The following is a 12,592-nucleotide window of genomic DNA, read 5'->3' on the forward strand; positions in this document are numbered from 1 at the left end:
TTGGAATAAACGACATGTTCACATAAAATCCCAGATATTAACATATAGATACATGATGGATATTTTTACTGATTTAACTAACATGGAATCCAAGAATGTCTAATTCAGTGAGATAATCCTACTGGAGGACTGTTTAAAAATATATTGAGATGGTAAAAATTACAAATGAAAAAAAGTATTTCCAGTATGCTGTAAAAATAAAATACTTCTTTCCCCAATTTTGTCCATCAGAAATGAAAAGAACATGTGGCTAAATTATTTTTCACTTTAATTAAGAAATCTGAAAGAGGAGCCATTTCCACTGGCTAGCTGTACCTTTAGCAGGACACCACAGCCAACAGCATCTTAAGCAAGAAGCTATCCCTGTATTCAAATAGATGACTTTTTTTCCCTAATTACTCCTGAAAAATTCTCAGGGCCCTAAGTGTCCCAGCAGTCCTTCCCTGAGCATCCTCACTTGAGACCTCCCCTCATATCCTCTGCCCAGGAGCCCAAGAGTGGCAATCAAGCTCAGGCACAAGTCTTCAGTCCCTGTTTGAGCTGTGGTACTGCTGTGCTGGTCTTCAGTTCTTTCTCCTGGATGGACCTTGGACCTGTGCTGTAGCCTTGTCTCCAGCCCCTGGCTTCAATTCCTGCACCTCCTGACTTTTCCTCCTGGATGGACCCTGGGTCAGTCCAATAACCTCACGTTCTCTGGACTGTCCTGGATCCTCTTACCAGCATCCTGCTCTGTCTGCCATATTCAGATGCTGCTGGTCTGTGCCTCACCTACAGTGCAGTCATCTCATTCTTTCTCACAGAGCAAATATACTCATTTTGCTGCTACCTAAAAAGGCTACCGAAGTACAGGAAAAAGATGTGCATGTTTCTACTATATGCTTGCTGAATCTAAAAACCACATCTGCTGTTTCATAAAATGTAGTCTGTTTTTGAAGAGAAGGTACTCGTTTCTGGAAAGGAGCACATGCCTAAAAACTAAAGACTGCATTGTCAAAACACTGAATAGCTTTCTTTTCTTTAAGAAAAAAACAAAACTGTATATGAAGCAAACATTCTGAATTAAAAAAAAAAATGCCATCTGCAAATAACATTCAAGTAGAAATTACATTGTTGGACTAAACTGTAGATCTGCTACAGTTTACAATATCAACAATCACCCTAAAGAAACAACTGATACTCTGCAGTTACTTCACCATATTGAGAGCAGAATGTGTGCAGCTTACACCAAAATTATATGCATTGGGGACATATAAAACTCTAAAACACTTTTTTTTCATCAGCTATTAAGAATTCAAAGCCTAGACATTTAGCTCTCCATCTGTACTGCCGATTATAAGTTTAATTTTAATCACTGTAACTGCAGGACCTGACAGCTGCTTTGTCTTAAAATGCTCTCACCTGAACTACTGGCACTAAAAAAATCTTGTGATAAATAAGTGGGGCGAGGAGACCATAACACTGTACAATAGACTGCAGGGTGTAGCTTGGATCGTTCAACCAGTTGCTAAGTTCAATTGCCACAGTCATTCTTTCACATTCTGCTAATCTAGCTACCTGTAAAAGAAAAACACATTTTGATTTAAATATTCATTCCGTTGTTTAAATAATTAGAGAGTGGAAGAAGACAGATGTTACTGCAGTTTAAAAAGCAGGATAAGCCACAAGTAAGATAAAAGTTTAAAAATTAATTTAAATTTACACCTGTTAGAGGTATACTAAAAACCACATTATTCCTTATACGAAAGGAAATTATTGCTCTTGATCTAATTGTGCCTTCTGAGTTTACTCATATAATTTACAAATTGAGGCTGATTAATAACCTCAACCTATGTGGAGTGCAAATTTCACATCCTAGCCCCTCAGAGGTGGCAAGGGAAGGATAAATCCTTCCTTTCCCTTCAAGTTATATGTTGCAGTCCTTGCAAGTGAGAGTTGATCTTGTAAAGTCACAGAGTAATCAACTGCTCACATTTTTTTACAAGTACTTCAGCAAAGAAAGGAATAGAATAGGAATGCAGTAAAACAGGTGGCAAATTTTGACTATCCAAATAAAAAAGAAAGGATGTTTTTTGTCATTAACATGCCATTATACTATAAAAAACTCTGAAATAAAATATTACTATATTAAAACCATGAAACCCTGTTAGAAGTCACATCTTATTTAAAATACATGTATTACATAGCATAAATGTTTAAAATTAAAAAGTCAAGGTAGACCTTAATGGGACAAAAATAACAATTATTATACTTCTTTCTTATATTACAGTCTACCACCACTGAAGTCAAGAAAAATCCTTTTAAGTAGGTATCTGTGGGCTTTGGATTAGGCAATAACTGATTCAGAAACCATCATTCCAGCAGGATGTAAATAACCAACAGCTTCTGAAATAGTTCAGAAAGAAAGGCCATGTAACCCACAGAAAATGGAGTATTCTGAAAATAGGATTAGTTGATTGCCACATCTATCTTGCAATGATGAAATAAAGCTGATGAAATAAAGCTGATAAATCCAGTATATTATTTTAAACCACACATACTTGCTCCTTATAAAATATCTCGTTGGAACAGATAGAATCACAGAAGAGTGCTCCTTCCACGACATTAGTATCAGAAACAGCAAATATACTCCTCAAAAAGAGGTGCAAGGTAATAGGAGAAGTCTGAGATACAGTTTCAAAACGTAACCTACAAAATACAAAAGCAAAAGAATGGTAAAAACATGTTAATTATGATGCAGATCTTGCATGCCTGACACTGCATTATAATAAAATGAAGTCTTTAGTTTTAAAATTATGGACAAAAAGGATTACTATAATTTCTTCTGGAAATAAGAGTTACATACAAAACTGAAAAATTTGCTTAAAATTTCTAAATTAAAAGCTAAATAAATAAAACTATGACTTCTTTTGAAATTGTTATCCACTTTCTACTAATCTAAGACAACTTTTCCTTATTTGCATCATTTAATCCAGTGAAAATAATTTTGAACTGTCTTTGAAAACTTCAGATGCAACAGCTCATTTGTTTTCACTGTCTCCTTTTACACATTGTTCTTCTCTATTCTGACAATGATACATGCAGTTGTGAAGCCCATTACTAAGCATTACTAACAGACTCCTTTTCAACATTTATGTCTTGTATTACAAGTCTCTTTTGCCTGCTTTTCTGTCAAGACATATTTTGGTTAGATTTTTTTCCTCTTTCCTGGGCACAGAGGGACATCTGTACTTGCGGTATTTTTTTACTATTTTTGTTACAGGAAAAATCCTACGATTTTTAAGTACAAGAAATAAATTCCTTCTTCTGGATTGTATTTCCTGAAAGAGACTGAAACTCGAGAAGGAAGATCAAATAGACACACTCACTCATTTGACATTACCAAGATACCACCACCAGGGCTTCTGGCTGGAAACACAGGTTTTCTTTCCTTCAGGCTCCCTCTGCTGTCCCTTTAGTGAGTCCAATTTCTTACCTACTGCTCAGTAAAATTGAAACTACCTGATACCGCAGCTGTGAAAATCTTCCATGTTAATTGGGGAAAAAAAAAAAAAAAGAGGCTTGGCCATAACCATCAGAAAAGCAAAATCCCCAAAACTGCATCGCACAGCTGCTTAAAATTTTCTGTCTTCATCTGATTTATCTGAAAACAGACTCATTATAATGTTATCTCTAGAGACGGATGTGTTAAAAAAATTGCTTATGAAAAAACAGTAATGACAAAACAAATGCAGAAAACAGCACAATGACTATTCCTGGTTTGTCGCCTAGGCCAGGGATAGATTAAAAAAAAACCCACATAGTCAGGAAATAGTATTCATAGAGATTCTCTGCCAGCACCAATGCAGTCCACAGGCTGTAAATCCTAACTGCTGCTATGGCTATGGCATGGAACATCAAGACCCTAGGTGCATTTGTATGCCTGGTATCAGACATGTGGTGGCACTTGAAGGGCAGACACTGAAGTTTATTATTTTTATTCAGTTATATTGGATGCTAATTCATTATCAAATCATAAATAGCTGATTTACATATAAAACTATTTTTCTTATAATATTTCATGTCTATTATTTCATTGAAATGTCTTTTATCTGTGAATAAATTGAGTTTTGATGTATTTCTGAGCCTGGATCTATTGAATTTTAGTAAATGTAACAACAAAGTTTCTAGCTGGGTGATGAAAACCTTCAATAATTATGGTTGAGCATCTGAAATTTTTTCGTAAAATAATTAAATACCTCTAAAGCCCTTTAGCATATGCAATGATTATTGGCACATTATATTACCACCCCTAAACAAAATTAGCAAGCATTTACCTTTTTTGGTTGGTGTCCTTGACAAACTGTTCACAATTTCTGATATCTATTGCTCTCTTAATTGGAAAGTCAAGAACCCAGTGCATATGATACCTTTTGCATACGAAAATGCATCACACAAAACTAGTACCCACTTTGGAAATGTTTCAAAATTATCTTAAGAAAACAGCCATTACAAAGAATTAGGTGTGTAAATGTTATCAGTGCCATAAATAGCAAAAATCCTCTGCTAATTATAAACCTTTATTTCAGAACATTTTTTATATCACAAGCCTGAACAAAATTCCACAAGTTGGAACTCTTCTAGATAAAATGTGCACATCTACAATAAAAAAATAATGATAGATAATTAATTATGATTTTAATTTTGTTTCACCAATTACCTTTTTTCAGATATAGTCAAATTACTACTTGCAGAAATTACAGCTGCATTGGGAGGCAGTGGAGAAGAAACTGAAACAAAGTAATCCCACATTGGTGAGAACGCTGCTCTGGCTAATCTAAAGTTACCCGTCTGATAGGCTACCTACAAAACAAAGAGTGAGTTGACATGGAATAAGTAAGCCAGACAAAATTACAGGATAAATAAGGTTTCAAAACTACCCACAACATGTAAATTTACAGTTTCTCTAAGAATATCCTGACACAGTTGAACAAAATACATGCAGCAAAAATCAGATTCTACTAATATTAGTGTGGTTCAGATTTAGCATCAGAGAAAGCAAAGGGGGTCCTTGACTGCTGACCAATGCTCTAACAGCCCTGTGTGGAAAACTTTACAGGCATTGTGCTGCAGTTCTTGAAGGCATATAAATTTACTTAGGTTCACTTTTCTTTTCCTAATACTGCAGAATGCCCTTCTGCTCTGAATAGCAGGATGTAAACTTAAGTAGGTATAAATTCATGTGGATACGTCTTACACTGGAATATTTTAGGAAAGCTTCTAACTGTTCCCCATGATCTATCAATATGACTAGACAATTTCACTTTTCTCTGTGTCACAATCTGATTTAAATACTCTTTTGTAAGAACACAGAAAATTATAATGATATGACAACCTTTGTGGTCTTTCACAAGATACTACAAAACTTATTTCAATATGAAAATGGTTGGCTTTGATATCTGCTAAGTTCAATAACATTTTTTATTCCATCATGTCTAACAAGATGATTTCTAGTACTTAGTCTCAACCACAAAAATGAAAAAAAAAACCAAATTATAAAAAAAAAGAAAGAAGTTAAATGCAGACTGTAAAACAGAGATGGGTAAGAAAACTATCTGAGTCCTTTCCACTTAACCTGACATTTCTAATAATTTTGAATTAAGAATTAACTTACTTAGATATACTATTTTTATGTTAAAATTGTGATTTGTGCTTATCAAGCTTTCGGCAAGAACGTCTCAAGCTGTTACCAGATGCAGTTTTAGAACAACCACTGAAAACAAGAACAAGTAATTACAACCAAATGAAAGTAGGTGTCCATTACCATATCCTAACCCTACCTGAGTTAGATATGCTCGAACAGTAGTAGCAGAAAGGGGTGGATAGGCAAGGATTGGCTTAGTCATTTGCCCAATGGCATCCCCAATTAGTTTTCCATCTGAAGAATATGCTGCGACGGCAAATATGTATTTCTCATTGGCATCTAACCCTTGTACTTCTAAGAGATTTTTCCCATCTGCCGGTATCTACCAATAAAAATATTTTTCTAGTTAGACTCGCTGTACATATCAAAACAAATCTCAAATTCTAAACTTTTATTATTAAACAAACTATTTAATGGTCTTGGATACAGTCAAAGTACAATCCAGATTAATAGCATGTAATGTACTAGATTCTTGCATTAAATTCTTGAAAATGATGAGAAAACAATGAAATGGTAGGTGAAAAAAAAGGATCCATTTTCTCTGGAATGCTGATGTGTACACAGAGCACATAACCTAAAAGAACAGTGAAGTACCAGGACCTGATGTTTTTCTAAGATACTTGTGTCCATTTGAACATTCACACAGTGATTGCCCATGCTTGCAGTTACTGAGCTGAAACACTCTGTCCCTGAGCTGTGCTTCCAGACAAAGACCATACTGCTCTCCTTCATACATGGCACCTACTTGTATGAGATATAGGCAGAGATATCTCTGGTTCTTTCCAGCACCATTAACAGCACTTTGGAGGCTGCGAAGCAAACAATATACTTTCAAGATCTTCATTTTTCCTTCAAGTAATTGTATACCTGCACTTTAACATCATGGCTCACTCCTAAGAGGATTTCCCACCTTCCTTTCTGTGACCAAGCTGACTTACACAAGGAAGATTTAAAGACTTCAAGGGTCTTGAAACAAGTTACAAGTGACAGTGATGGAAGGATAATATGAGAATCGAGATCATCATAATGCAGCATCAACACAATGCTCGTATTCAAAAAGTCTGTCCTTCATAAGGAGACCTTTGAACAACTGAAATCCCTTCAGGATGCTGGGGCTGAATCCTGAACTAGCAGACCAGAAATAAGTTTACAACAGTCTGCAACATCCCTTTATGATTAGTTGATAGATAATTCTATCTCCAAGAACTCTGAACATTTTTTATTGAAGTCAGCAGATAGAGACTTTGTCTGCAGATCAGCACTTTGCAAAAGCATATCCTAAAGCAAACAGAAGTTCCATTGCAGAGGTGTATGGTTAACCTCAGGTCTGTGTGTCTCCAGTGCCTGTCAGAGCTAAGATGGGCAGTGGCTTGAATGAACTGCAGCAAATTCACAGAAAAAAACAGCTGGCAGTGGGGTGAAAGTCACCTGTCAAACACTTAATTCACCTGATACAGAATGAAATATTGAAACTAACTCACTAAACATCACAGGAAGCTCGGTTTTGTGGATTTGATGATCAGAATACCAGGAATAACATCAAAGCCTCTACTGCCAGTACCTACACACACCTTCTCTATTCATACACTTTCCTTTAAGGAGAGGAGCCAGGGGAACAAAGGGTGCAGATTCCCTCTCTGTCACCAAACACAAGTCTATCAGTGTTAGTATAGAGCTTGCTTACAAAGCCAGGAAAGCCTGAAACATCAGGCAAAAGAGGGTGACATCATTTTTCTGTCACAAAGCACAAGAGACCTGCCCTGCAAAGAACAGAACTCTTAATAAGGATTTCCAAATACAAAAATGATCACTGAGGTGATCAATGAAGGGTTAGACTATAGAAGCTGAAGAGGACATGTTGAAGCTTTCTTGCTCCTTTCTTAAATTACAAAATGCACAGTATTTGGATGGTTCGTTGTTGTCATACAGGAGGACAATGCAATAGCAGGCATGAGTGAATGAAAACCAGAATTTTCTCAGTCTGTGCAGAAACACCAGGATGTGTTTCAAAGGAAAAAAAAAAAACTCCCTAAAAATGTAAAACCAAACCACACAACAAATAAACAAAGAAACATACAAAAAAATCCAAAAAATTAAAGGTCAAATTGTAATGAACAAATAAAGTAGAAGTACCCACACAGTCAACATGATCAATCATAAGTAATTAAAGATGTGTGGGATAATTCACCATACCACATGTTCACAGAATGAAAGGGAAAGAGCATGAACCTAGAAATAAACTGTGTCTGAATGTGAAGGTTATTTTAAAAGTTATATTATCATGCTGGCAGCATTAAGTAAGGCAATGTCTTGTTTAGAAGAAATAGCTGATAGAAGTTACACAATTAAGAAGAATAATGAATTTTTATCTGTTTAGAATTTCTCTTTTTTTGAATTCCTGGAAAGAGTAGTGTCTGGAGCACACTCTAGAAATACTTCATATACTTTTCTTCTGCTTTGGCATTTCTTATATATTACTCAAAAAAACATACTTATAACAAGGTACAGATTTGTTTAAATCTTGAAGCTTTTGAGTAATTAATTTTCTTATTCAAAAAAGATTCCTGGAAGCTTTTTGGCATAAAGATAGAAGAGTTTGTAAAAGGCTTAGCCAGTTACATGATTTTAAAAAATGTGTCAGAGAGAAAGATTTAGAGTTGGATTTTTTAACAGGAAGAGAGAAGTAACTAAACAAGTTTTACCTCTGTCTTACCTGTTCTCCTGAATTTTGAAGTTTATTGCTATTTAACCTTACTTTTGTATTACGTCCTCCTGCTACAGAGCCCAAAATACAGTACCATGAAACCTTTGAAGAAAATGAGAATAAAATTACTTGATGCACACTATTGTTTCCAATTTTTGCCTAATGTAGAATGTACAAATTTTCTGAAAACAGTCTCTGCAAAAAAAACTCGACTTACTTTGAAAAAAGTATAGTCTAACTGCACTAAAAACATCAATTAATTTATTTAGCTGGAAAACTAGATATACTACTAGTGGGAATAAAAACAGATGATTCTCCATTATCCTAACCCCACCTTGAGTTACCTATTCCTCAATGCTATCCCAAAGCACAGACTTTACAGGTCATAGATTTAAAGTCACCTAGATCCATTATTCATCCTTGATCCGTTATTACCCCTGCAATGGTGTTCTTCTAAAGTTGGCATTCCTATTTAGCACACTACTTGAGGACAGATCCTTAAAATCAGGCAAAAGAAATGCAGGTATGACATCCCTTCCTTCTGTTGAGTCATCAGACCTGCTGAGGCGGAACTTGATCTTAGTGTCTGTCATCAGTGAAGATACTGAAGAGCATCAGTCCCAAGAGTGAGCTCTAAGGGACCCCACTCATCACCATCCACTACCTGGACATAGAGCCATGGACTACAATTCTGGCTGTGTCCATCCAGCCAATTCCTTATCCACTGAATGGCATTTCACCCATCAAATCCATGTCTCTTCAATCTGGAGATCAGCCATGTCATGTGGGACCATATCAAAGGCCGTACAGAAGTCTAAATTATGACATTTGTTGATGTTTCCCTGTTGACTGTTTTTCACAAGGTGTTATTGAAATGGAGGAGACTATTTTCAGCAAATGAGCCTTAAGATCTGAAAATCTCTCAGGTATTTTGACTCCTAGTACAAGAACTATATATGTCTAATTAAATCCGAGGCACATATTTATCCTAAGAAACTAACTAAATCTGAAGTATTCAGTTAATAACTTCTACATTAAAAAAATACCTTTCCTGTTTGCTCAACAGCTATGTGTTAACTTCAGAAAAAAAATGTCTCCTAGACTACCTGGCCTCAGATTATAAAAATAATATTCACACTTCGCCATCTAGCGGCCCAAGATGCTGCATTCACTCTCCTATATCAAAGAAAGAGAAGTTGGAACACATACTAAAACAAATGAACTACCAAATTTTAAACTTTGAGGTTTTTTTTAATTTTATTTTAGATTCAGTATGGACAAAAATGATGAACTTTTCCCCAATAAAATTATTTGAAATTTAGTAATAAAACTGCAAGAAAGCTGCAGGTTACGAAACAACTGTTCACAGAAATATTCTTACCACAATTAATAAGATCTAAGTTTCTACTGGGTGTATACAAATTATTATTTTGAAAAAGCTTGCAAAATCACTATGAAAATTTCTTTCTCAAGAAAACTGCAGCTAATGAATTTTTCAAACTTCAGCATGTTTGAATCCTTTCTGGACAAGGGATGGAGAATAAGGTGATTTAGAACAGTCAGAAGGGATTTACTAAGGGCAAATCAGGGCTTACCACCATGACTGGCCTCTGTGGTAAAATTACTTGATTAGCAGAGGAAGGGAGAGAAGTAGACGCCATTTACTTTTCACAGTAGTGAATGGTAGGAGAAGGAAAAACAATAAATCTAAATTGAAGCAAGGTAGACTCCAACTGTACATAAGAAAATAAGTTTTCTATGAACATGTTGCCCTTTTGGAACACACTTTCCAGAGAAGCTGTCTCCGTTCTTGGACGTTTTCAGAACTGACTGCATAAAGCTCTGAGCAAAGTGTTTCAGTCTCACAGCCAACCCTACTTCAAGCAGAAGGTTGGACAAGAGACCTCTCCTAATACCCCCTATGATCCACATAGTCCTGTGCTCTACGTGTTCAACAGAAAGGGGATTATTTCCACCTGAACTATGTCACTTCAACACTTCATTAATAGAGACTTCAGTGTTGTACTTTTTTGCGTCTTGTCTCTTTTCAGAGGGTAACTAGGAGTATGTCAACCCCTAAGCAAGAAAATTTGCTTTTGATATTTGGAATAAGTAAGTATTAGACAACAGAAGCACCAGGTGACATGATGCACGAGATTAAGAAGTCTCATGCAAATGTGAACATCAGAACAGTGAGTCACAGAGGAAAACTGACTCACAGAGGAAAAAAAAAAAGGGATACTTAATTAAGTCTGGATAACATAATCCGCTCAGGAACAAAGAAAAATGTGTTGGTATAGCACTGTTGAAACAACTTTTTCTCTTGTGTATGGTTTGGCTATTTCTTATGCAGTCATCATGAAAAACATTACCTGAATATCTGAATCAAATGGGGCTGGTTTAAATGTCATGGAACAATGTGATCTAGAAAGTAACAGAGGAGGAGGAGGAGTCCTGCTTTTTTTCTTGCTGCTCATAGCTTCTTTGAGACTGCGATATAATGCACTTTGTTCAGCTTCAACTTGCTTAATTAAAGTTAGTGCTTCCTATAATTGAAATGAAAACAAAAGAAAAAACTATTAAAATATAACAATCACATTTAAATTTTATACATTGTTTTCAAGTTGTCATAGAAAATTTCACTGCTATGTAGAACTTTCAGTTGCTTTTCATATTATCCTACATCCTAAATGAGGATGAAGGTACTTTGTGTAAGCTTATATATGCAAAATAATTTCATAATCAGAGAATGCAGGGTTACCTATGAAAGAAGCATATCCCATTTTGGAAGAACCTATAGGAAAAAAGAAAGTGATCACATATAATGTTGATAAGCAATTAGCGCCAGCCAGCAGTTAACTCCAACAAGAAACAAAAAAGATATCAACTCCTGTTTAGGAGAGAGCTGGAAACCTAATCTGTGGAATTTCTAGAGGAGCTGTAGAAGCAGCTCCTCTAGAGTCAGCTGTCAAAGACCTGGGGACACCCTGAACACAGTTATTATGTGGCCATTTGGTTGGAGATCAAGGCTACAATTTTCTCTTACTTGACTGAATAGCAAATTGCTAGGTTTCTTCACCTTGATTTCACTGCCAGTTAACTTGGCAATCTAATATTAAGAACTTAGTACTTCTGCATCTTTACTTGTGACAGCTGTTCAGTACATATCAAAGCCAAAAAGACCAACTCACAGAGATGAACAAGGATTACATTTTGTGTAGAGACAAAAAATTACATATTCCTACAACTAGAAATTTTATTTGAAGGCTTTTAGTACCCTACACTGGACCAAGGATTTAAGCTGAGCTGAGTCCGAAAGATAAAATGAAAAAAAAATTCCAAGTTATTGGTAATTCAGTGACAATCCTATAACCTTGCACCTTAACAGTTCCTTGTTTCTGTCCTCCTACATTTAGAAGACTACACCATAGTGGGTCAGATCACAGACTGAGTAATCTTGGAATCTCATGTCCAAAAATTATGAAAATATTTCAGGTTTATGGTGAAATGAGTTAAACGAGGAGTTAATATATAATAGAGCCTTTTGCATAGCTAATCATTTTCACAGCCCTACCACTCCACCTCATTCCTTCACCCTTTAGATCAGGGTTGCATCCACCCTAGTGGGACACATTACAGGAAGGATATAAGATAAAGAACAAGATACAGGGTGACTCTTTCCATCACACAACCATTCAACTTTTGCAATCAGCAGTTTGAAGCTTCATTGCTTCCTTAAAAACTATACTTCTCCATGGTAAGCAGTCCTATGACACAATTTTTAATTAAAAGTATCATGTACTCCTTCTTGTCTGAGGATATGTTTCTGATTAGTGCAAGGGTGAAAATGCTCCCAGGTTGAAGAAAGATGGTGTTGTGACTGAGAGTGGTACTGCATGACCTGTACTTCAGTAATTGTAGAACTTGGAAGATAATAAATGTGGCAGTGTTGCAAGATGAGCAAGAATAATCATGTGGTTGAGGAAGCCAAATGTCACCATAAAAACCCCAAATTCTTGACCTGAGATAGAATACATTTTATCCCTGCCTCTGTCACAGACTTGCACCATGATATTAACTTAATCACATAAATTCAATATTACAACTGGCCAATGAGAACTACCAGAGTATCCAGTTCTGTAAAAACTTGGATCTCCAACTAGACATACAGGACATGAAGAAAGAATTAAACAAGTGTGAAAGAAATA

At 35.8% G+C, this 12,592-nt stretch overlaps 1 protein-coding gene across 3 annotated transcripts in view; it reads right to left on the minus strand.

Moving 5' to 3' along the window:
* The window catches only part of CFAP54 (cilia and flagella associated protein 54), a 100,701-nt gene that overhangs the window by 58,874 nt on the left and 29,235 nt on the right, over positions 1-12,592 (minus strand). For all 3 annotated transcript variants that reach the window (XM_068191677.1, XM_068191676.1, XM_068191678.1), the window contains 6 exons: positions 10,757-10,930; positions 8,394-8,486; positions 5,817-6,002; positions 4,697-4,839; positions 2,538-2,685; positions 1,399-1,554 (listed from right to left, as the gene is read on the minus strand). In XM_068191677.1, coding sequence (XP_068047778.1) covers positions 1,399-1,554; positions 2,538-2,685; positions 4,697-4,839; positions 5,817-6,002; positions 8,394-8,486; positions 10,757-10,930 — 900 coding nt within the window. The remainder of the gene's footprint in view (positions 1-1,398; positions 1,555-2,537; positions 2,686-4,696; positions 4,840-5,816; positions 6,003-8,393; positions 8,487-10,756; positions 10,931-12,592) is intronic.

Source organism: Anomalospiza imberbis, chromosome 5 (genome assembly GCF_031753505.1).
Source record: "Anomalospiza imberbis isolate Cuckoo-Finch-1a 21T00152 chromosome 5, ASM3175350v1, whole genome shotgun sequence".
In the NCBI taxonomy this organism is placed as follows: Eukaryota; Metazoa; Chordata; class Aves; order Passeriformes; family Viduidae; genus Anomalospiza; species Anomalospiza imberbis.